This window comes from Argopecten irradians, chromosome 5 (assembly GCF_041381155.1).
Source record: "Argopecten irradians isolate NY chromosome 5, Ai_NY, whole genome shotgun sequence".
NCBI classification, from domain to species: Eukaryota; Metazoa; Mollusca; class Bivalvia; order Pectinida; family Pectinidae; genus Argopecten; species Argopecten irradians.
The window spans coordinates 3,792,422-3,819,435 of record NC_091138.1 but is presented as its reverse complement, the minus strand read 5'-3'; the positions used below and the strand labels follow the sequence as shown (position 1 = coordinate 3,819,435).

Here is a 27,014-nt window from a genome sequence, read left to right as displayed (position 1 = left end):
ATGGAACCAAATAATCATGCCATCGTGTTCAGTTGTGAATATGCCAGGTACTCCAACAGTTTGTTTGGCAAAATTGGACCAGCAAATAGCGCAGGAGCCTATTGTAGTAAATGCAAATGGCTGCTATAAATGGCGGATCACAAATATCGCATATAAGAAGCCATCTCAATTGATACAAATGTTCTTATAGACACCATAAGGTACTCTGAACATGACAAGAAGACTCTTCACGAAAAAAATAGTTCAACTGATCTGTTTGGGCGAAAAATGCAAATTCCGGAAAGAGCCTCAAAGTCCATATTTTAACTATTTTTTTTGTTTGTAAATAGTGTTCTTGTCATGTTCAGAGTACCTGATAGTGTATATGAGAGCACTTGTATCAATTAAAATGTCTTCTTATATGCTATATTTGTGATCCGCCATTTAAAGCAGCCATTTGCATTTACAACAATAGGCTCCTGCGCTATTCGCTGGTCTGATTCACAGGGACCTGGCACGAAAATTTTTAACCAACTGTATACATATATATATATATATTGTAGTATCAAGGGTATGAACTCGACGGTCGAGAAAAACGGACCTATTTTTTTTAAAACCGTGACTATTTTAATAAGTGGGTTCTATACAACATTGACGGATATCTTACCTTAAAGAGAAATAATTTATCTTTCTATTGAGTGCTGGATGAACAAAATTGGCCAAGTATTGACGAAGTTATGGCTTGATGAATCGGGAAATTTACGAAAAATATGATATAGGTAGACATTTCCCTGTCCGGTCGAAATGTCGTCTCGGCTCTAATGGGTACCTCAAAAACCAAGCCAAAATCACAAAATCTACGCTTGTGGTGGTAAAAAGTACCCATAACTGTGTTCATCCACAATCTCCTTTGGAGGTGTCATGACCCGTACTTTGTAGAAACTACATTTAAACATCGTGTAGCTCACTTACTTTACCTGTCACCGCCATGTTCATTTTTCTCTCGGAACGCTTCTCGACTTTACATATCGCGACTACATTATGCAAATTATGTAATGTTGTGCTTGTGGGTAAACTGGAGAAGCGTTCCGAAGAACAAATGAACATGGCGGTGACGGTTAAAGTAAGTGAGCTACACGATGTTTAAATGTAGTTTCTACAAAGTACGGGTCATGACATGTCTACCTAGCATATTTTTCGTAAATTTCCCGATTCATCAAGCCATAACTTCGTCAATACTTGGCCAATTTTGTTCATCAAGCACTCAATGGAAAGATAAATTATTTCTTTTTAAGGTAAGATATCCGTCAATGTTGTATAGAACCCATTTATTAAAATAATCACGGTATTTAAAAATAGGTCCGTTTTTCTCGACCGCCGAGTTCATACCCTTGATACTATAATATGTATATATGGATACTGTTACTTAAAAAAAATCGTGCCAGGTCCCTGTGGTCCGATTTTGCCAAACAAACTGTTGGAGTACCTGGCATAGTCACTACTGAACACGATAGCATGCTTATTTGGTGCCATAAATGCAATTCACACGAGTTCTATGTCTTCTCCAGAAATATACATTTTTCTCTTATTTTACTGAAATTTACAAGCAGCTTCACAAATTACATATCCACAGTAAGACTGACAGTTAGCCAGGGTACATACCAACAATTAATGAAGTTAGTTTTGTTCAATTGCAGCACAGTAATGAGTTATAGGCTTGCAAAATATCACTGGTTAAAGCCTTTACATGAACCTTAAATCCTTTATTTAAGGACCACAGTTTAGATTTGCACACTGGACACAGTGGTCTCGATGCAGTAAACTATGTGGAATGGGAAGCCGAGTAAGGACCAGATACTGTAAATTACACATACGAGAACACGGATTGAATCCACGGTATTGGCAAGCGATACGGAGAGGTCTTCCAATATGTAGAGCTCAGGGAAAAAACAAATTTACAGGAGTTTGTAACCAAAGGCCATGTTCAGGTCAGTTAATAACACCAAGCGAATACATGATACAGTTCTTTTAGATATTATGGGAAAATATGGCTTTAAAACTATACATGTATTGAACGTGTCTTTAGGAACTTTATCACACGACTACAGAAAAAAGCTTACCGATCCGAAAGTTATCTTATTTCCATAATACTCATGGATCATATAAAGTGTGAAAGTCAAGCTTTTATTTTAGTTTTATTTTAACTATTACTAGATCTATACTGTTATTTGCCGACTAGCTTTAAAATTACTTTGGTTCATGCTCATGTGTCTTTGATGATATTTGTTTTAAGTAAGTGATTATTTTGACTATTTTGAAGTCTATTTTGAGTTACAAATTTACTTTGGTTGTTTCCAATGTGCCTTATTGCGATTTCAAGTTTCTTTTGAGTTAGTTGATATTTACTTCGGTTGTTTCTAATGTGCCTTATTGAGTTTTGAAATTGTTTTGAGTAAGTTGATTGTTTCCAGTGTGCCTTATTGAGTTTTAAAGTTTGTTTTGAGTTAGTTGATTGTTTTCAATGTGCCTTATTGAGTTTTTGAAGTTTGTTTTGAGTTAGTTGATATTTACATTGGTTGTTTCCAATGTGCCTTATTGAGTTTTTGAAGTTTGTTTTGAGTTAGTTGATATTTACATTGGTTGTTTCCAATGTACCTTATTGAGTTTCTAAGTTTATTTTGAATTAGTTGATTGTTTCTAATGTACCTTATTGAGTTTTTTAAATTGGTTTTGAATTAGTTGATATTTACATTGGTTATTTCCAATGTGCCTTATTAAGTTTCTAAGTTTATTTTGAGTTAGTTGGTTGTTCCCAATGTGTCTTGTTGAGCTTTGAAGTTTGTTTTGAGTTAGTTGCTGGTGACTGGGCTAACTGGAGCTCCTGGTCCAAATGCAGTCGATCGTGTGGGGTAGGAGTGCACTACCGAGACAGAACCTGTACCGATCCTGCTCCTTTGTACTGGGGAGCTCCCTGTAAAGGTGCTGGATCAGAAGCGATCCCTTGCTTTCACGGCCCTTGTTTAGGTAAATGATTATGTTACTGTTACCAAACAGTGAATGAAGCAATCAATGGACGCCACAGATGCTTTGTCTCTCAAACTTACACAATCTAAGCGATTGAACTTTATTTATGTTGTTATTTGCTTATTGTATTCAAGATCATTTATTTTGGAAAACATTTTCCAATGGATAAGAGATTACTAAGAGATTAAGAGAAATATGGGTATTATCCGTTACGTCAAGTTCTCATCCTCAAAGTAAGATTGTCAATATTATTTTGAACGAATAGATAAGTTTACACTGACTTCAATACTATTCTCTCAAACTATATTCTGTTGAATGCATCGTTTGGCAAACTTTGTGCTACACTATCGCTGATATAATGTTATTAACTGGTAAAACTATAATTTTCAGACCGACAAGATACTGGCGTAAGGCTGAACGGAAGCAGTGGGTTATTATACTCACCTTTCGACAAACCACAATCGTACCTAAGTGTTCACCTGGTGCTGAAGCCACTTCGTCCTAACGGGATCATTATGTACAGGTCACAGTCCTGCCAGATAATAAAATGTCGCCACAGCGTGAAACTGTCTCTGTTTACCGGAAAACCTCATGTGGAGGTGATTCATAGAGGATCAAAGATGACAGTCACGTCTAACACACCCTTGGAGGTAGGCTGAATACTACCTCATCTACCAATATAGATAGACTGGTCAGTAGTGTGTGCTGTGTATATGTATGTTCTGCAACATTGGACACAGAATAATAGAATGCTTCACTCATTTTGGGGGCGAAGCAGAAGAATCTCAACAAGAAGGCTGATATTGTCAGACAGGAGGCATATTTGATTGAGTTCTCGCCGGTATCGTTGTGATGTCACATGTGTTGCCGTAACGTAATTGTATTTTCGCCACGACATCAGAATATTATTTGGGGACGTAATACAATTGTTGAGCATGTATAAAGATATCGTGTAGCTTTTCTGTCTCCTGGATTGAGATCAGAAAATTTCACATCATTAAAATCGGGGATATCTAAATCTTGGGTAAAACTTATGAAAATTGTGACAACGATTGAACGTTTTAACATCATATATATCATATACAAGTGTGAGATTCTGAAAGTAATAGTTGACATTATAATATCAAGGATATTGTAAAACCGTTTCAATTTTAACATCGTCATTTCTATTGAAAATCGATTATGTTGTTAGATGAAGGACTGGAACACCGTCTATGTGTATTTGTCCCAACACCATGGCTTTCTGAGAGTCAACAATGGACCTCATCTCCGCGCAAAGTATCACCCCAAACCCTCGCACCCGATTAACTATGACAGTGGAATGACACTGGGAGCGGATACAAACAAAGGTGAAAGACTTAGAAAAAAAATTAAAAAGCATAGTTACAAAGTATGTTACATAAGAATCTTAGGTGCTAGTTAAAGATTTGATTGGTTAGCTTACGACTAATCAAAAATTGATTATTTCCCATCGGTATTTAAAAGAAAACAAAAATGGAAGTTGCTAACACTTACAGGCAAACATGAACAGGTACCATTCTTACAGGTCCGAAAGGTTATTATCACCATTAGGATAATTTCATTGAAATAAATTAAACGTTAATCCTTTATATTTGCAGTCAGATGTGAATTGATAGTACAAACTCCGTTGATTTCAACCAAAGGCTACTCAACTTTATTTCTCAATAGATTGAGTATGGCACGCGCAATTTTGGCCGTGCGGATGAATTGATGATAGTCCACATCAGATACTGTTAGTGTGTTCAGTACCGATCGAGCATTTGAGGAACATATATACTACTTTGAAATTTTACTGTTTGATTTAAGAGATTTGAAAGATGTTTTCATCAATTATCATGTTCAATCGATACGAGAAGGTGGGAGATTAATACTGATTTTACGCACCGTTTTGAATTTACAGATTAGTGTGGTGTCGTCGTTCAGTTCTGCATTTCGTAGTAAAATATCGTTGTTAAAAAAGGTCGATTCCCACGCATAGAAATACGTATCATTTATCGGAATCAACCAATCACAATGCAGATAGGTTATATCACACGTGTGTTATCAATAAAATTTATGAAATGGTTTATTGAATGGGAAAAACACGGAAGTCATATGATAAATAGGCATATGAAATAGATAGATAAATAAATACCAGTTAGGTAGAACAATAGTGAAAGCCGACAGAGTGATACCAGTTGAACTTGTATCAGTACGAATGAAATGAAGTAGCAAATGAAAACTCTTGTTATCATTCCTACGGAAGAAATGTACTACACGGTAAAGAACACCTAGAGAGCAGCAAATACAACAGCGATTTTTGGAACGAAGAAAGCGAGATCGTACAAAAATCTGAAACTTGGGACACTTGTAAACCTCTGTGAGATCTACGTCCCTGCCTATGTGGTATATTTGGGGAAAATCTAGTTACCGAGATATTTGGGGGTAAAACATGCCGAAATCGTCATTTTCATCGCAGTTATCAAGAATGCCCACAAGTCGGCCTTGAATAACCGTGGTATTTTGCGGGTTCCCAGTACTTTTTTAAAAAAGTGATTAGGCTAATAAACAACCATTTTCAAATCACGATAAAATAATTGCTGGTACACATTCCTACTTCATTTCATTCCATTTGTAACATCCTTTAGGTGTCACCCCACTAATAATCATTATCATTATTGAAATTTGAAGGGTTTGTTGGTGTGATAGCTGAGGCCAAGGTTAACTACCAGACTCTGAGTTTACAGCGGATGGCTGGTTGGGGCGGCTATGGAATGCCAGAAGATGAATGGTCTACACAGGCTGTAGATGTTGACCCCGTCACGAAATATCCTAAATTCAAAGGGGACACGTTCCTGAAACTGTCCATACAAGATCTGGAAACAATGTACGTGCAGATGTCAATATGGCCGGAAAAATTGGAAGGTCTTCTTTTATTCAACAAAGGCAGGCTACCCGGGACGTTTGCTTATCTGATGATACATAAAGGCGTTTTCCGTTATTGTCTGAACTGCGGTCGCCAACCTGTGTGTGCTGATATTCAAGATGCAGAAGTAAGTATTGATCAAGCTAAAATTCATCCCTGTTAATCCATTAAATTAATCTCATGTCAAGTGTTCATTTATATCTTATTATTTACATATGTTTTAAAGTTTTTGTTCTGAAACTTAAAGGCCCACAACCTTTCCGAAACGGATTTTAATTTTTAAAATGGGAAAGTAAAACGAGATCGATATTTTTGTATAGTCGCTAAAGTTATTAACTTACCGTTAACGCTACACGTGTCATCACATTCTGAACAATTTGATTGAAATAAATAAAATGTTAATTTTCATAACGCGGGTCGTCTTATGTTTCCCGCCGTCGTCCTAAATACCGCGCGGTAGTTGACTATCACTGCGCCAGACGGCAAAACAGCGAAATAACTCTCCACTGTTATCAAACATTACGCAGGAAATCTTGCATATGTTTGGTTTTCTAACCTCAGCTTAGGCCATTGGTATATATTTTCTGATGTTATTAATGTTTTTAAGAAACCTATATGTTTTCCTCCGGAAAGGTAGTGGGCCTTTAATTATGAAGTAAAGTGGTATTTCAAATATTTATAAGGTCGGGAAAAAGACAAATGACTAAACCTTTTAACAGACACCTATATGTGCTTAATTATATTTTTCGGGAAGAAAAACGAACATTAAGCGAACATCTACTGGATGATATTATAATGTATTGTATCATACAGGCAAAACGTTGGTATCACGTTTCAATCTTCGTCTCTGGACTCATGTCTACTGTCCGTATAAATTTGGGGAAGGCGACACAGATTACATCTCCAGGGTTACCTTATCATACTGGCTCGACCTTATACGTGGGTGGAGGAGAGAGACATGACTGGACCATATTTTCTACCATTACGGGTACTGACAGAGGATTTACGGGCTCCTTCCACGACATCACTGTCAATGGTCATTCCTACAGACTGATGGACAGTCCTCTAGTGGACAACAAAGGCTTCATGAATACCGAAGGTGTTGGTTCTACAGGTAAGCCATCATCAACCACGTACACGTTACCTTCCCAAACTATAACCTCTTCTGTATTAATAATCAACCAAGTACACGTTACCTTCCCAAACTATAACCTCTTCTGTATCAATCATCAACCAAGTACACGTTACCTTCCCAAACTATAACCTCTTCTGTATTAATCATCAACCACGTACACGTTACCTTCTCAAACTATAACCTCTTCTGTATTAATCATCAACCACGTACACGTTACCTTCCCAAACTATAACCTCTTCTGTATTAATCATCAACCACGTACACGTTACCTTCCCAAACTATAACCTCTTCTGTATTAATCATCAACCACGTACACGTTACCTTCCCAAACTATAACCTCTTCTGTATTAATCATCAACCAAGTACACGGTTACCTTCCCAAACTATAACCTCTTCTGTATTAATCATCAACCAAGTACACGTTACCTTCTCAAACTATAACCTCTTCTGTATTAATCATATAACCTCTTCTGTATTAATCATCAACCACGTACACGTTACCTTCCCAAACTATAACCTCTTCTGTATTAATCATCAACCACGTACACGTTACCTTCCCAAACTATAACCTCTTCTGTATTAATCATCAACCACGTACACGTTACCTTCCAACTATAACCTCTTCCATCAACCAGTATAACCTCTTCTGTATTAATCCAACATCATTAATCATCAACCACGTACACGTTACCTTCCCAAACTATAACCTCTTCTGTATTAATCATCAACCACGTACACGTTACCTTCCCAAACTATAACCTCTTCTGTATTAATCATCAACCACGTGTACACTTACCTTCCCAAACTATAACCTCTTCTGTATTAATCATCAACCACGTACACGTTACCTTCCCAAACTATAACCTATTCTGTATTAATCATCAACCACGTACACGTTACCTTCCCAAACTACTATAACCTATTCTGTATTAATCATCAACCACGTACACGTTACCTTCCCAAACTATAACCTCTTCTGTATTAATCATCAACCACGTACACGTTACCTTCCCAAACTATAACCTCTTCTGTATTAATCATCAACCACGTACACGTTACCTTCCCAAACTATAACCTCTTCTGTATTAATCATCAACCACGTACACGTTACCTTCCCAAACTATAACCTCTTCTGTATTAATAATCACTCTGCATAAAATATCTGTCGTCTTTCGAGATACGTCTGTTACAAATGAAAATTAAATGTTTTCTAAGCCATAATAATGCCAATGACACATACACAGCTTCCCTCCAGAATATCCATCTGCTCTTCGTTTCAGTCCTTGTTTATTTTTTGTGATGGTAGGATATGGACAACAGTTGCTGGCAAGATTGATGTGTTTGCTTTATATATGTGTATCTTACATATTGAAACTTTTTAACTAAGTTGGAAAGATATTATTATGAATATACATGGTTTTCGTTTGCTTATTTTGCAGATGCAATATTTAGGATCTCTACGGCGGCGTATTAGGGCCACTACAAACTTTTATTTATCTTGTACGTACAAGTTATTATCTTGTACGTACAAGTTAGTATCTTGTACGTACAACTTAGTATCTTGTACGTACAACTTAGTATCTTGTACGTACAAGATAGTATAATGTTGAAACTCTCGGTATTAAAGGCTTTGGCTGGTTTACTCTCACAATGGCATCGCATGCTATACGTATATTACGTAAACTTTGTTTAAGCCAAAGGGAGAAAAGAATATATGTTGTGGAGTTGTAATGCTGTGATAAGTTTCCGAACACTTATATGTAAATGTTTATAACAGAGTATTTACTATGATCATCATTTGGACAATAATTGATGTGTGTATATATGTCTAATAAACACAAAAACACATATGAAATATTTTGTTTTGCTTTTGTTGTCTTTGCAATCAGTAACTCATTCGAATTAGGGCATAATGCCAAGGATTTTTTTCGGAGGCAGTTAATTATTTTCAATACTACTATTCTGAAGTAAAATAAATGCTCAAACATTTCCAATAATGGCACCATTGTGAAGTATTTAACTTTTATTACTGAAGAAAATTACGAATTTGTTTAATAGATCAAACTTATCATTCATCGGAGATGAATCATATCCGTTTTATCACTAAATATATCTTATCTATAAAACAAGCGACTATACAGTTTTCTCGAAAGGAACTATACAGTGTCAGTTTCAAAATAATGCAAGTGACTATACAGTTTCAACTCATAATCCGGCAATTTCAAATTACGATTGTGAAAAAGATATTGTTCTCATTAACATATATTCATATTTTTAATATTGTCAAATAAGTTAATAAACCTGTGATCGTGCTTGAAGCAATGTAAAGTAGACCGACTATCTTTAATTACGAAAAATATCAGGCGGGTGACTCAATTCTGCGGTGATGAACAGCAGTTCAACTCAACTTGTATGTTCAAGATACTATCTTGTACGTACAAGATACTATAAGTTGTACGTACAAGATAGTAACTTGTACGTACAAGATACTAAGTTGTACGTACAAGATAATAACTTGTACGTACAAGATACTAAGTTGTACGAACAAGATACTAACTTGTACAAACAAGATACTATCTTGTACGTACAAGATACTATCTTGTACGTACAAGATACTAAGTTGTACGTACAAGATACTATCTTGTACGTACAAGATACTAAGTTGTACGTACAAGATACTAAGTTGTACGTACAAGATACTATCTTGTACGTACAAGATACTAACTTGTACGTACAAGATAATAACTTGTACGTACAAGATAAATAAAATTTTGTAGTGGCCCTAATACGCCGCCGTAGATCTCCGTAAAATATGTGCTGCTCACCTTTTTAGGTACTTGGAAATTGATAGTGTAAATCTAAAAAATGAAATATGCATTATCCCTTTACAGTTCGCCATGAGTCAATAAATCTGTTTAAATTAAATATGTTTGGTCCTTCTCAGATTCATCTATACTGCGCATATGTTAGTTAAGCACAAATAAAAAGAAGATTTATTTTTCACATTAATTAAATACGGGATTGACTACGTATTGTTTCAAAATACAATTACTCAAATCAATTGCAATGTACTTTTTTATAAAAAAAGTGCTGAAAAGCTCTATTTGTTTCTGCCAACTTAAATGCTGAAAATATATCTAAGCCAAAACTTGATAAATTATCATTACTATATATAAGAACATATTCTAGAAGTACATGTTGTAGATTGCATTACTGTATCTAAGTTGTATGTAAAATTGTATAGTCTGTCGGACTTTTTTTCCGATGGAATGTTTCATCTTGGTGATTTTAGAGAAGGTTATGGACGTCCTGGAACAAACCGACAATGAGGTAGTACTTCGGTGTGACTTCTCCGGGTACGTGCATTCTGGGAGTGAGGTTTATGTGGAATGGTTTCATGTAGACAAGAAAATAAAATCCGGTCCTGGCCAAAAGATCATACCAAAGGTATATTATCAACTCTTTTAAATTAATAATTTATCCGTATAATGTTATGGGTTTATGTTTAACTTTTTGGGAGCCATAACATGTATTTCATCTTTGTTTGTTAAAGGGTCAGATCACCTTGATAATTTAATATTATTTGTCCGAACTGCTGATATTACAAACTTTGATCATCCCTATGGTTGTTACTGGTACTTGTTTTGTAAAATAAATACAGAATATCTGGCTGTCAATGGGATTACTAAAAGTGAAGATGTTTTGTATGGAAGACCATGCGTAGAGCATGTAATAATGTATGAGTGGAGGTTGAGAGCAAGAATACATTTTAGTTCTTTTTTGTTTAAGTTACCCGGTGACTCCTATCTCGGGTCACTAACCTTGTCAGCCAAACACCATGGATCTGGACTGTATGTTTGTATGGTCAACTACGATGGACAATTAGCCAATCACATTGCTTTTGTGTTGACCAAAGATAGCATTGAACATGGTAAGGAACAATATTGGTTAAGGTTGTTTTGAATGTTAAGCTTATACCTATGCAAAATGTTCTAGGCGTATCGCCCACCGCACCTAACCCAGGTTCTGGTTAGGGGGTTCGGAGTAAACTTTCTACCAAGAAATAATAACTCACGTAAACATTTCAAAGAGTTTATTAAACACAGGTCACAATTATATATTACCACACCCACGTCACCATTTACCTAGGCCGCCGCTGGGACATACACACACATAAATACAGACATGTACCTGGATTTTTCACATCTTGATATGAGTGTGAATCTAAATAAGGATTACATTGTAAGTTCTGCTTTTTGATGATAGTTTTATTCTTTTATTTTTTAACATGTTAACAATTTAAAAACAAAATATGAAACACCATCAATTTGTGCACATGTAGCTCCATGTTTAGGACACAGTGATCAATTAAATGTATAGTTCCTCTCCTTTGAAATTATCCACTTCGATATATATATATTAAAGATTCATATTGAGATCCATTTTCTTGTACTTAGTACTGCATTCAGTAAGAACAACTAATAACTTTCCTTTACATACATGTAGGCCCAACTAACCTGGCCGAATTTCAGAATAAACATAAAGCTTATTCATTATTAAATGGCTCCGGATAATTAATGAATGCAATATACTTTTTCTATAAACTACTTCCGGAATAATCGGGCGATATATTGTTTTATCGGTGATCACGTGGCGTGTTTCTGACCAAAGAGAAGTGGCAAAAAATCCAGAAAAATAATGAAAATTAATGTTATACGCTATGTCACATTCTTCCGTAGTAGGCTTACTCCATGCGCTCACATTCATACCAGACTTCCAACATACCATCCTTTCTTTTTAGGAAATAACTATTTTTATACAGGCTAACGAAAAAAATTTCAACAACAACCTGTATAGAAATATAAATTCAAAATGTAACAAATATAAAAATAAACAATATAACAAAACAGACCTGTATATTATATATATCCAAGTAATAGTACTATCAGACTTTAATAACTTAATAAAATATGTAACTTAATTTTTTTATCAAACATAAAGTTTGTGTGATCATATGAGTAGATATGTATAAATATACCAAAATATAAATATAACAATTCCTACCAGGGCAACAATTGTCTAAATATATGTATGTATAACGCACAAATCACAGTCTGTCACAAAGTTAATGCCACATTTCATTTATATATCGAAGCAACTATTCACCCGGTATTTTAGCCGGGGCCCTCTTTATGGGGATCCTTACCATCCCTGGTGGTATATACTCAGTGTTCAATACCCTTTCTTGCTTTCGGCTTCTGGCGTCTTATGTGATCTACTAAGATGACGCCTGACCTGGTTCCGTCTAATATGGTAGAATGTGCACCTAAAACACGTGTGTCTAAATACTGTGCGAGCATAGATATCTGCGCAATGTCTTTGTTTCACAGTGTGCAACTGGACAGCACATTCCTCCCTCCCTCCACGTTGGACGGGTATTGGCAAGGATGCCTCTCACATCCCCATCTGACTCCTCCATATCAGGCATAGCAAATATTTGAAATCACGTTTTTTAAATAAATAAACCCTTATACCATAGATTAAAAACATATAGCATATAAAATTACTCGGATTAAAGCTTTCTATCCATAAATGTGAGGAATGAATCACAACTCCTTCTCTTTCTTTTAAGAGAAACATACATAGTTAATTATAACTTCATTATTCATTATTTAATTTTCAGTCAGTATTTCAGATGAAAGTACAAAACGCCAGACAAAACAGAAAATAAGAGAACAAGGACACTATCTAAGTGGGACTGAAGGGGACGTTAAGGCGGATTTCCCTACCAAATCAACTAAAGGTTCTTGTGTTTTCTAGAGTAAGAGGGAAATATCCCTATTCCACCAATGTCAAGGTCATCGTCTTGGCTGACCTGGGGTGATCAACACACATTTTTATCTTCTTTTTCGCTGTAAGCAAAAAGAATGGATTTCCCCTCATAGGATTTTAAATGGTCTACATGGACAGGGGAAGTCCTGGACAGGGGAAGTCCTGGATAGGGAAATCCGAGAACCAGGTTTTAGTTCTATAATTTAAGTTCAAGATGGCTTTTTTCCAATACCTTGTAGGGACCTGCCCACCCTTTTCCTAACTTACGCGAAAGGATTGTGGGATACCACCTCCAAACAAAATCCCCACCTCATAAGACCCAGGTTTCAACACTTAGTCATAGTAGTTTTTCTGACGTACTGCAGCTTCCTGTAAATATTTGGACACACAGGGTGTGATTCAGGGGAGAGAACTCCCATGACTATATCTAAAGGACAGTTTGTTTCTTTCTCTAGCATAACTAGATTAGAGCTACACTCAGTGCCTATTTGAGCTGTAGCTCTGTAAGCCATAAGAACATACGGTAAATTATCACCCCAGTCATCATACTGATTAGGTTACAGTTAAACCGTTCAACTCAACCATTTTATGATGATCTAACTTCTGACATAACTGGCATAATTTACATTTATATTTTAACTACTGTGTGATTGGGTAGGGCATACACCTAAACCCGTTTAGAAAAAAAAATAGTCGCACACTACCTCTATGCAACAATTACTAATGTTTGTTACAGGAATACCACTTTTAAAGATGTCTATAGAGGTCCTATCGAGTGAACGGGACACCTGATTTTATGTTGGATTTAATTAATGGAACCTTTCCCAGGCCTGGACCAGGTTCACGCTGTGGACCAATAGTATACTTTCTGCACCATCTCCTCATATCATCAGATAAGCCAGGCCAATAAAACCATCTAATTTATGACAGAATTTTGTCTTTACCTAAATGACCTGCAGTGGAGCTGTAATGTAGTTGATGCAATACTTGTTCCTTCACACTAAAAGGAGCAACGACTCAGTATATATAACTCCCATCTGGACATTGGTCTACTACATAGGATAATTCATTCTCCAGTAATGAAATCTTGTCCCACATTTGCTGCACAGTCGTAATTCATACGAAAAACCCAGCATTTCATCTCTTTTGGATATGATTGACAAATTAGCCTTACGTTGTTTGAATTTAGCTATATTTTGGTCATTATCCTGTTCATGTCTAAGCTTCACAACTCACCATGTATCTATCCAATTAGAAAAATATTGTTGACTCTCCATTTTAGACATATTTGTTTGGTCTTCGGAAGGAGAGACATTTACAGAAGTTTCACAGTCTGGACACTATGATCTACCACACTGTTTCTTGGGACTACGCGAAATCCATCAGCATTGCCAATCAAATATGTCGACTACACTTATCCACCTAGCCAATAGGCCTTCAAGTTCTTTGACATTTTTCAACCGAGTTAGAGATGCGTGATCGTTGCGTATGACGAAATGGGTACCCCAATATAATGCCTGATTTCAAGAATGTTACTACAGCCAATAACTCCCTACGAGTGGTACAATAGTTCTGCTGTGACCGACTGAGAGTTTTACTTGCGTACCCAATGACCCTTTCCTTTCCAACCTTAATTTGACTAAGGACACAGCCCATACCAAAATTGCTGGCATCACAATCCAAAATAAATGTGCATGAGTTTTGAGTGTTTGAAAAGAATGCTGATATTTTACATCCTACGAGAACACCTTCCCTTTCTTAGTCAAAGCTTCAATTTCAGAGAAATCTGGAACAATAATAGCTTATACCAGCTTCTGACGCAATATGCCCGAGATAGGAAACCTGAGTATGAAATAAGGTTTACTTTCTCCCTCCTTTTAATTTAAAAACACATCTTAAAATGGACATGACCGAATGGAATGAGGCACCAAAACAGATAACATCATTAAGATAGCAAAGACACTTGAACCATTCTAATCTATCTAGAACCAATTGCATTAACCGCGAAAAAGTAGCAGGGGTGTGACAAAGACCAAGTGGCATTAGGAAGCGGGTAAGCATCCTTTCTGGTAACTGATTTTAACTTCCGATAGTCTATAAAAAAAGGGATAGAACCATATTTTTAGACCACACAACGACTTGAGCAGCCCACGGAATAGAACTTACTCCATTTCTCCTACCTCTTTTTGAGATTGCCGTCTAGGAGATGTTTTGATAGGAAGAAATCCTTGCGTATTTGTGCTATACAAGCTTAGTATTCCTAAAGTACCATCAGGACCAGCATACTAGCCTCATTGGACATAGTCTGAACAAAAAACAGAAGCTTCGAGGTATCGTTCCCTTGGCTTCCTTACGGAATTGAGCCAACATTTCTAGCACTTAATAACTCGTATTCAATAGCTGCACTTACCGCCTGGTCAAGCGTCTTAACATGCGAAAATTGAAAAAACCCTGCCTAAGTCATAATTGTTCAGCCCATCAATAAATTGCTCCACCAAATCTCCTAACAAATCCAAATGTCTACGAGGATAAGCCTTACAGGCAGCTAACCTTAGAGCTTCTCAGTACACAACTAAGCGTTCTCCCTCCTTCCTATATCAATTTCTAAACTGGGACTTACAAGCGGTTTCCCTACACAAGGGATCAAACCGGTTAGTCAAAATTATCTTAACTATTTCAAAGTCAGCCATTTCAGGTGGTCGTAATTCTGAAAGTACCCTCTGTGCAGACCCCCTTAAGCACATAGTTATCTGCTGTGCCTTTTCCACGTCTGTCAAACCATTCCAGTTAAAATTTACTTAAAATGAATGAGGAAGTCTTAGAAATTAGTGGTGCCATTTTAAGTTTGGGGTTCCTTCTTCTCTTTCTTGTTTACCCCCATTGATGACATACCTAGATTTATTGATGTTAGTGGGGTAAACCCCTAGTAGAACGACCTTGATGTGGGGCTTTTAGACCGGCAACGCTACTCACTGGGACTACATTACTAGCACTAGAGTAAATGGGAGAATACCCTGTAGTTCTCACAAGAATAATGTAGCACAACATGGAACCACTTTATAAGGCAATGTCTCTGTAACTTAAGGTAGTTCTATACTTTTGGGAAAACCCATGCTATTTTCTTCTTACAGTTCTTATTTTCTTGCATTTTTCATGCAGATTTCAAATCTGTACAGAAAGTTGGGTGTTCTCGTTCTACTTTTTGAGATATTTGAGCTTGAAATAAACCATCTTTGCAAATTTGCTGGCCGAAAATAAAAAAATTGATAAAATTATGTTTTCTGTAACATTAGTGCGAATGTTGTCTCAATCCTGTTGATACTTTTTGCCCTAAACTAACGATATAACAAAATACAAAACTATAGTATTTTTACAAGTGCTAACTAATTTTCGTTATTTCTCAGGACCATTTCTACTCGCAATTATAATTTTTTGCCATATTTTCGCCCCTAAAAACCAATGAATAGACAAAGAAGGAAATCGATCTGTACTATTTGTGCGACACGTGTACCCGAGACTATGAGCGAGTTCACGTGAAACTCTAGAGTTAACACGAGCGGTGCGTGTTTAAACACAACGGCGATGGTTATAACTCGAATTACGAACATTAATTCAAATTTTGAACTCTATTCGTGTCAAACCCAGCTCAGACCCAGGGTTCGAGGAGTTCCTCTCGGATTTGGCCAACACTTTTTGTTCACGACTCTATAAATAAGATTTACGTCACTAAAATTAACCCGCTAGTTTCACGTGAACTCCCGCCTCATAAACTACACGAACTCATCGGTGGTCACGATACATTGACACACCCACCCTTACTTTCATCCAATCACACAACACCTGATCCGCGACGTAAATGCACTTTCACAGCATGGATGACAGACGACAACAAACGATGAATCCTAGCGATAGTAACATCTTTGCTAAATATTTGTTTAAAATTAATAATAAGCAAACGTCTATTCCCCCTTTAAGACATAATTAGTCTTTTCTCCAACATCCTTTTGAAAAAGCGGAACACCTAAATACATACTTCTCTTCAATCTCCACTTCTTCTAATGATCTTGATCCTCTTCCCCCTCCTCCCGAGTTTCCTTTTAAGATTGACAATATTGTATTTACTGAACAGGATATCAAAGATCAGCTTTCTAATCTTAATGAAAAGAAACCTGCGGGACCTGATGGTATTGTCCCAAAATTCATAAAACTATTGACACCCTCTATTTCTATTCCTCTTACCCTTCTCTGCAATAAAACTATGGAAACCGGTTGTATTCCCTTGCCATTGAAAGCTGCTAATATCAATGCCATATACAAAGGGAAAGGTGATGTAAATGATATTTCCAACTATCGACCCATCTCTATCACCTCTTGCTTCAGTAAAATAATAGAAAAAGTAATTTTTAAATATCTCTATAATTACCTACGTGATTGTGAAGTAATCACCAAACATCAGTCCGGCTTCATTCCCGGTGATTCAACTGTGAACCAACTTCTTTCGATATACAATAATATCGCTGACTCATTAGACAAAGGAAAAGAAGTTCGGTCTGTTTTCTGTGATATATGTAAAGCCTTTGATAGAGTGTGACATGATGGACTATTATTTAAATTAGAATCTTATGGTTTTAAAGGGAAATTATTAGGGTGGTTTAGAAATTATCTTACTGATAGGAAGCAACGTGTTTTAACTGAAGGCATTTTCTCTACTTTTAAAACTGTTAACGCTGGAGTCCCTCAGGGATCTGTCTTAGGCCCTTTTTTATTTCTATTATATATTAACGACATAAATAATATTGTTACTAGTGAATAACAAATTGTTTGCAGATGACACTTCGATTAGTGAAGTAATTGATAATAACCAAATCTATGCTGCCCATACACTTTCACAAAATCTTTCGAATATAAGTACCTGTGCTCTAAAATGGGACATAAAGTTAAACCCCACTAAAACTGAATCATTAATATTTTCAAGGAAACGAAACGTCATTCATCCCGATATATACTTTGACAATAACACGGTTCATACAGCTAGCACACATAGACATTTAGGAGTTTTACTTTCTGACGATTGTAAATGGACTCATCACATAGATTATGTATACCAGAAAGCATTTAAAAGGATAAATATTTTAAAAACATTAAAAAAAGAGTGTCACGTAAAACTCTTTTAAACATTTATAAAAGTTATATTTTACCTATTTTAGAATATGCTGAAGTTTTATGGGATAACTGTACTAAACAATGTAAACTTCTGTTAGAGTCTGTCCACTTAGAAGCCGCTAGGATTATAACGGGATTGCGCAGAGGTACCTCCCATGATATACTTTATAAAGAACTAGCTTGGGAATCTCTCTCTGATCGGCGTCAAAAACAAAAACTTATTCTTATGTTTAAGATACTCCGTGGATTTGCTCCACAGCATTTGATTGAAACTGTACAACCATTTTTATATCAGCCTGAAAATGAGAGATATCCACTAAGGATGACAAGATATTTTAATATTCCTATGTGCAGAACTGCAAGTTACTATACTAGTTTTTTTTCCAAATACCTTTAGAGAATTTAATTATTTCGCTTTAAACTTTGACTTATCGAATGTTAATACTGTTGCACAATTTAAAACACTCCTTTTTAACATTAATAAAATGGAACCTGATATAACAAATACCTTTATAAACAAAGGTTCTCGAATTACAAATATTACTCTGTGCCAGCTCAGAAATTCCTCTAGCAATCTAAATTCTGACCTATTTCGCGATCATTTGAGTGATTCTCCAATTAGTTCTTGTGGCCTTGGTAATGAAACAGCCGAACATTATCTTTTCATATGTCCTTTATTTAATGAACAAAGATCATCACTCAGAACCAACATACATAATTCTAATATCCCCCACTCGCATTTTAACACAAAAAATCTACTGCATGGTTGTGACAATTGTGATGAAGAAAAAAATACATATTTATTGCAATGCATATCAGAATATATATCTGAAACTAAAAGATTTTTTTTAGATTTTTCTACTATGATAGGTTGGGGAGATACACTAATAATAATATTCATTTATAATGTAATGTTAAATGTTAAAATATTTTGTTGATAATTGTACTATACCGGATTTGTTTGGAGATGGCTAATATAGGCTTTGCCTGTTGCCAAATCCATTTGCATATTTTTTGCAATAAAATTTGTTGAAATTGAAAATAGTAACACGTAAATGACATTTAAATTATTGTGTACATGATACCTCACATCCATGCACCCTTATTACATTCTTCCGTTGTAGGCCTTCACAATGCAAACCAGACTTCTTCACTAAATAAAAGTAGTATAAAATATGCACAAACACTTGCTCTCCTCTGAGAATATTTTCTGATCAATATTTCGTTTGCTTCCTTCCACTGCTTTGTTCGTTATGTATATTTTCATGAACAGTTAACTGTAATCTGTAAATATTTCAGTTCACACGGCTGTTATGGTGGAAGTTACCGGAGTGCAGACTTTCCTCATAGTCATGGCTGTTTTCGCTGCATTGGTCCTGATGTGTTCCACATATAAGATCTGTCAGCTGGCGAGGGAAGATCGCATGTAATTAATTTTTTAGAGAGAGGAGCGCTTGTAGAATATGCAGTATAATACCTGTGTATACATGCATGTGTTATAATCGGGGTATATGGCAAGCAAAGTTACTTTTTATTACGAATTTCCAATATCGGAAATTCTAAATCCGATATAGGGAATTATATTTCCCGATATCGGAAATTCTACTGCCGATATCGGAAATTCTATTTGTAATATCGGAAATAACTTTTAATTTCTGATATTGGAAATAGAATTTCCCATATCAGTATTAGAATTTCTGACATGAAAAATTGTTTTCTGATTCCTGATATCAAAAAGAGAATTTCCGATATCGGAATTAGATTTTCTGATATTTGAATTAGGATTTCCGATATAGGAATTAAAATTTCCGGTATTGAAATTTAAATTTCCGATATCGGTATTTTAATAGAATAAAAAGCAAGTTTTCTTGCCATAGGGGTATGCAGGTGGATCCCACCTGCTTTGAGAAGATATGCTTAAAGACTTGGAATATATAGTTTCCAAATAACATTGAATTCATACGAATGGTAGTTTCCTCAATCGTTATGTCAATGACCATCTCGACATTGAATCTGAACTTCCTGTATGTACAAACTTACTAGTTAATCAAACTTTTTTCAGACGCCCAATTCTTCAGAAACTGAAGGAAATCAGAAAGAGAACAGCTGGAATTAAAATATCACCTCCAGGTGTTGAAGACCTTGACAAGGTAAATTTATGATTATTTCAAAATATTGTAAGCAATAGGTTTGTGCATCCATTACGTGAAACGAATTAATCGCGTTTGTGTGGCTTGGCAGCATATATTACTTTGGATCATTTTTATTAAATAATCATATTTAATAAAATGTCCTGTTATGACGCGTCTGTAACCTAGGTATATTGCTAAACCCTAAAATATAACACTGAAGAGGTGTTTTGTTTAGGCTGAATTGGTTCCCATTGAAAATGCTGGTGAAACTGAAGGAGATTCTAGTGTCGATATGAAAGATACACAAGAAAAAGTATCAGTGAGCTCCGAGCCTGGCGATATTGAAGTTAACCTCCAAGGTTCATCGAACTCTGACGACGACGGAGATGACGTACAGGTGATGTTTGCGATGTACATAACAAAACAAGTAAACAAGTAAAATGGTCACAACAGCTCAGATAGGAAAATTGGTGTTCTATGCATTGTTCTGATTTCTCCTAACTCCTAATTATGTATTGTAACCAATCAGAACAAGTAATTACATTTCCAGTGAATTTCACTTTATTGTAAGGTAAGTTTTAAAGAAGGCTTTATAACATTATACAATTTCAATCCATTGCACTACGGTTTAGATTGTGTAGTATTCATCTTGTTCGTTCTTAGGAGGAAGTCACCACTCGTCAATCTATCCATGACCACCCTAGCAGACACGGTACTTCTGGAGAAGCTGGTAAGCTATATCTGCCAATGATCAAACATACCAGTCAAAGATGGCCTCGTAGGTTACAACATTGTGTATTTGCTACCATCCTTGTGCTGGGATGGTAGCTATTATAATCGGTCGCTTTGCCTGCCATGTTGTAGGGATTTCACATGGTTATAAATAGTCTGTTCACTTTGATTGGCTGGCAAAAACGATTTACGTGTGTTGATTGGTTACTTGTTGTTGAAGAGTTCAAGTGTGTAAGGGGTGCCTGTGGGGAAATTATTGCAAACAAATTATCATTAGATAAACCCAGAGAAGTCCGAATGTTTTTTTCTGGTTGTCGGACATTATTCTCAGAAGTCACACAAGGCGGCGCTACACGTACCGAATAGAAATATTTTCAGGAGCGCAAGGAGGATCTATATCTAGCCTAACTAGTACTGTTAGCTAGATGATCATGACCTGCTTGTAAAAACTGTCCGTTGCATGGGAAAAGCTGACACAAAGTTAGTCTTTACTTAGGGGATATTGTGGAACTGTATGCGCTATGATATGCTTGTTTCTATGCGTATATGTATTTCATGAACTTGTCCAAGTACATGTACATGTATATCAGTACAGTGTATAATAGACGGAAAATTTGTTAGCATTAGGAAGATGCCCACTACACCTTCTGAACAACTTTATTAAAATAAACAAATTCATAACGCAGGTCTTAGTATGTTTCCCGACGTCGTGTTAGTTGACTATTTCTTCGTTCGTGTTGTAACCTCATCTTTGGTCATCATTATCAATTTCATTATGTTATAATTGTGTGAAAGAGACTTTTATATGTTTTTTTGTTTTGTTTCTGAAAGGTAGCCTTGTGGCCCTTTCATGAATATCATGAAGTTGATTATCTTTTACTTTGAATGTGAAAGCATTTAAATTATCATTCTTCAAAAATGAATTGTCATAAGAACTATGGCAGCTAACTGTGAACAGAACAATTCGTCAAGCTTTCCTATTATCGCTTCCTAATAAATAATGCTGTATGGTAGCCTTCTTAGCTTTATGGGAAGCTAATACTTGGTTTGACTTTATTTTTAAATTACCTCCACTTGTTACTTGTTTTGGGAGGAAAATTGTTGAAAACATATATATGCCATACTAGGGAATTCTTTTTTCTCAATGACTATTAGCAATTGGATATGCCGTTTTATTTGTCATATCATTTTCTAGGCAGTACTATTGAGTTTTCGATAAAACGTATAACTGACCGTGCGTTCCATTTGCGGTTTCGTACCAGTTGTACTTAAGTGATACGGCACGCATAATGGAACGCGTTTGGATTTTTCAATGATGGCGGCACCCATATTTAAGATACGCTTCGAATATATAAAAGCAAAATATTTTCAATGTTAACAATAAAATGGCTATAAAAGTAATATCTAAATAAGTTTCGGCGGCATACATTGATATAAATAATCCATATAATTCCATCGGATATAAATACTCTCTGTCTTGTTTTCAACAATGAAAACATTTCGATGCCAAATGAGAAATCGCGAGTCCGCCATCTTGAATCTAAGTGGTACGCTTATCAAAACGAACCGCTTATACTGGTTCAGTTCTGCTGGTACAGCACGTTCCATTTGAGACACAGCAGATTCGTATCGATACAACTCGTATGAATCTGCAAATGGAACGCACGATAACAAGCGATATTTTTCATGTATCAAAAAGGACCAGACGACTTAGCATTTTTATTTAGTTACAAAAGTTACTTACTTTACATCCTTACCAATATTGAACAGTTTGAGCTGCTTACTTTAAAATATCAAAAATAATTGATTGCGTCAAGAAAAAAATCCTTGGCACTATGTCCTACACTGTAATGAAGTACTGATTGGGCATGGGCCATAGACAAAATAAATTATTTTACATTATTTTTGTGTTATTTAGACATATAAAAGCAAGATTAAACACCAATTCTTGTTCAAATGATGAGTATCGTTTATGCTTTGTCGGCGGTGAAGCATCTTCAAAGATTATATCTAATTCAAGCAAATTTTTATCGTGTCAATATTAAACAAAAAAACCAAATATTTTTACAACAGGAAAATTATTCGGGTGAAATTAAAAATCCCAGGAGAGATGGCATGTTATTTTAGAGAGGTCTTTGGATAACAATCAGTGGGAGAAGTTTTACACGTTACCGTTTATTGAAACACAGGATTCGAAATTGCAAAGTTTACAATATAGAATTAATCACAGAATTTTCCTTACACTCTCTATGTTATCAAAGCGTAAACTACTTTAGAATGGAGAATGTAGTTTTGCAGTGGAGCACCAGAAACAATATGCCACCTCTTCTGGGACTGTGTACACATTCAATCTTTGTGGACAAGTCTCATTAACTTAGTTGCATATCATTATGATATTATCATAGAAAGGAAACCTGATTTTTTCCTATTTGGGATTATTAAAGATGTGAAGCCTATAGGACTTCATATTTTGATTTTGCTAATAAAAAATATATATCGTTAAGAAAACAAAAGAAATTATAACCCGATTGAGAATCATGCAAAGTCTTTATTAAAAACTATAGAGATTTATAACTATACTCCACATATATGTTAGCCCCCCATAATGCAGCAAAGAAGACCAGTCAGAAGTGGAAAAGTTTTGAACGTATCCTACAATAATGTTCTGTTAATATATCAACAAAAACATGACACATGAATTTCAGCTATGATATACGTTTATGCATGTGTACATGGAGGATTAAAATATGACGATATGTAATGACGGTAGAATTAAATAATGCAGAAAAAAAAATAAAAGATGAACAAAATATTTAAAAGACTTCTTGTAAATAACTAAGAGGCCTAGAGACTGGATATTGGATGTGCAGCATGGTGGGGATCAAGGGACTTCCATTCATGGTCTAATTCATCAAATATATCAGAACCTGAACTTCTTCTATTATAAGTTTTTTGTATTGCCTTGAGGTGTTGTATTGTGCCAATATTCAGTTGACCGTTAAGGCCCATGGGCCTCATGTTAATTGAAATTGATTTAAAATTTACCTGAAATTCACATGAAAATTTGACCTAAATTCACATGAAGGGTTTTGATTTTAGGCGAAATTGACCTGACGTTTTTTCATGAGGAATTGATCTAAATTCCAGGTCATTTTCGGGTAAATTTCAGGTGAAATTAAGATCAAGCATTTTGTTTGGGTCAGATTCACCTGAAGATGTTCTGCCTGTGTTCATGTGTACAAGTTTACTGTGTACATCCTCTCATTAACCTGTTCCAATTTCTCAAGCACATCAACAAAGTCTAACGACCCATGGTGCCAGGGAATCTTCAGCATCGCTTCACGGGACACAAATCTTAGGTGACGAGATTCCAAAGAAATCTTTGGTAGTGCTGCCTGGTTCCCATGGCAGTGCTATACACGAAAAAACGTTTCATAGGACACAGAGTGCTAAAGATCACATTAGTAGCGAAAACATACCAAGAAGATCGTCGGTATATATCAGAGGTTCTAAAGAGAATATCGACAATGACAGGATACCCAGGCGATCGTCAGTTAGTATAAGAGAAAACTTCACTGGATACGACATACCGAGAAGGTCATCTGTTTCTCTCCGTGGAACACCGAGTACAAGGGTGGGAGGCACCACCGACGCCCAAAGGTATATCATCTTATTATCTAACTGATCACTTCATAGTAAGTCAATAATAAATAAAAGAAATGGATACAATCCACACGAAAAATGCTAGTGTATGTTGTGTATGTATTGTTACTTTAGAATATGATATTACCATTGTTGTTTTTTATTTGTTTAGTTACGAACACCCACCGCCACCGCAGCTCAGTTGGACGCACAGGTCAACTCAAGAGATAACACAGGGCCCGTCTAGGTGAGTGATAAACACGTCCTAACATATCCTCGTGGGTGACGTAGACTTCGCATCATATGAGCTGACCTAGTGACTACATGATGACATCTAAGTAAATATCAGCCGCGATATTCGATAGCTATCATCTAGATTATCACTGTTTTCATCCATCATAGAATCCTTATATATCTTTGAACGGTCATGTATGTTGATTCCATACTTAAAACACACGTAAAGATATAAAAAGGAAACTTTTTGGTTCTACGTATGGTCGAGACATAACGGTCTATAACGTATATGGTACAAGTATATACTGGTTCCTCTCCTGCTAAACTCAGAGCATTTTGGGACGTAGGCTTATCAATTAGGATACTTATTGTGACCGGTTGAACTGTCTTATAGCAGAGTGTCTTGTGTCGTTTACTCTAATGAGGTACTTTATAGAAATATATCCATGGTTGTTCAATTACCGTGCGTTATGATGATGTATATTCAAAACGTATATGTAGTGTTTAGGTTATCTTTATTTTGAATATAGAAGTTTTTAATTTTGCGAGCTTTGTCAAGCAAAACTTAAAACTTCGAGACGAGTTTCGTAAAATGTCAAATAAAATGAACACAAATTAAAGATTATTTTATCACATTACGACAAATACCTACATAACAAAGAATTAAACGTCAAAATATATCCGAAAATCCAGTAGAGGCCGCAATTGTGTCCCTGACATCCTGACAATCCTGACGTCACGTCATTTTTCCTTACGTCTTTTAATTGTTTCTGTCTGACGTCACAATGAATTTCCAGCCAATAAAAATCACTCCAGGTCATATTATACTAGTGACTTACGCAAAAATATTACACGGGCGAAATCACTGGATATCAGGCGGATTGTTTGATTAAAAAATATATATGGTAGGTGTGATAATTCATGAATGTTTTGTTCATGTATCTTTTCATACATAAGGCCATTTCGATGCTTTTACACTTTTAGGACTGGTATTTCCGTAAATCAATACCGCCAGTCAAGCTCTGTCCTTGAGAAACAATTGTCGAACACTCTCCCTCCGGCCGGATCCCCCTCTCCCCCACGGTCTCCCCAGCGTCGGACATCACCTTCACGTCTGCAGCCGGATCTCGCTATAACAGTTTCAGCAAACAGGTCCTCCATGGAAAGGCTTGGTCACCAGTCCTCTGTACCTAGCTTACCCCCTGCTCTACCACAACCTCCAAGTCAAAGACTGGTGACTGACGTGATTACACAACAGAATGAGGGTTCACAGTCTGATACCACTACTACAGACACTGGAACAGACTCGGATACATCCAAATCGGAATCATTTCCGCCACTTCCCCCGAGCCCCCCTTCTGATTAAATCTGCTAACGATCTATCTAAAGGATAAATCTTTTATTAAAGGTCCCTCATTACGATTTTAGATTCAAGGATTTTATCAAGAATCTGAAACACTCTTCCGTGTGATTGTTTATAATGCATTTATATCTAAACTTCACATTTATGCAAACTTTGCGTCATATTTCTCATGGATTATTGTTTCATTAGCGTTCCAATTAAGTTTCATGTATGTTATCGAGTGTAATCATTTATAATGTATGCATTAAAATGTATAATATTATCATTAGTTTTCTTTATCTGTAATGAATGTTTCAATGTTAAATAGATAGTTCACAAAAGATACAATTTACGTCTTAAACCAGATGACAAGCCGATATTAAACCACTTTAGTTTCTGTAGAAATACACTACGCCATTCGTTGTAGATCGAAGTGTCCGCTCTAATTAAACGTTTCCTGTTATCATTTGTAATAAAGTATTATATTCTAGTAACTTTCTGATTGAAAATGATGACAACTTTGGCGTACGTATTGTCTGTTTTCGCTTTAAATTTTGATACCATTGTTATCATGATTCGGTATTGGAGGCATTTCCCTTTCTGTACTTTCACAAGGAAAACAGTGCATTTAAACAATTATGTACATTCGATCAAGCTAGAATAATATAATAATATTTTATACTTATAAAACAATCGATCCAGTTTGCTTCCAGCAGTTGTCCTCGCAGATGAGCTAATGCTAACGAGAGAAAGTATCCAACACAAATGTCATTAAATAAGCTTCATGTACATTTTTGCTAGAAAACATTATATTAAAGATACATTTATATACTCTTCAAAAAAAGAAACGTATAATTGAATTTCGAGGCTAAT

At 35.8% G+C, this 27,014-nt stretch overlaps 1 protein-coding gene across 2 annotated transcripts in view; it reads left to right on the top strand.

The window, feature by feature from the left end:
- Positions 1 to 26,418, top strand: part of LOC138322676 (uncharacterized) — a 62,168-nt gene extending 35,750 nt beyond the window's left edge. For both annotated transcript variants that reach the window (XM_069266701.1, XM_069266700.1), the window contains exons 14-28: positions 1,752 to 1,967; positions 2,833 to 3,003; positions 3,394 to 3,653; positions 4,196 to 4,352; positions 5,695 to 6,056; positions 6,743 to 7,043; positions 10,357 to 10,511; positions 10,854 to 10,995; positions 19,359 to 19,485; positions 20,122 to 20,209; positions 20,427 to 20,588; positions 20,855 to 20,921; positions 24,211 to 24,583; positions 24,738 to 24,812; positions 25,784 to 26,418. In XM_069266701.1, coding sequence (XP_069122802.1) covers positions 1,752 to 1,967; positions 2,833 to 3,003; positions 3,394 to 3,653; positions 4,196 to 4,352; positions 5,695 to 6,056; positions 6,743 to 7,043; positions 10,357 to 10,511; positions 10,854 to 10,995; positions 19,359 to 19,485; positions 20,122 to 20,209; positions 20,427 to 20,588; positions 20,855 to 20,921; positions 24,211 to 24,583; positions 24,738 to 24,812; positions 25,784 to 26,165 — 3,038 coding nt within the window. In that variant the 3' untranslated portion in view covers positions 26,166 to 26,418. The remainder of the gene's footprint in view (positions 1 to 1,751; positions 1,968 to 2,832; positions 3,004 to 3,393; positions 3,654 to 4,195; positions 4,353 to 5,694; positions 6,057 to 6,742; positions 7,044 to 10,356; positions 10,512 to 10,853; positions 10,996 to 19,358; positions 19,486 to 20,121; positions 20,210 to 20,426; positions 20,589 to 20,854; positions 20,922 to 24,210; positions 24,584 to 24,737; positions 24,813 to 25,783) is intronic.
- Positions 26,419 to 27,014: the final 596 nt, after the last annotated feature.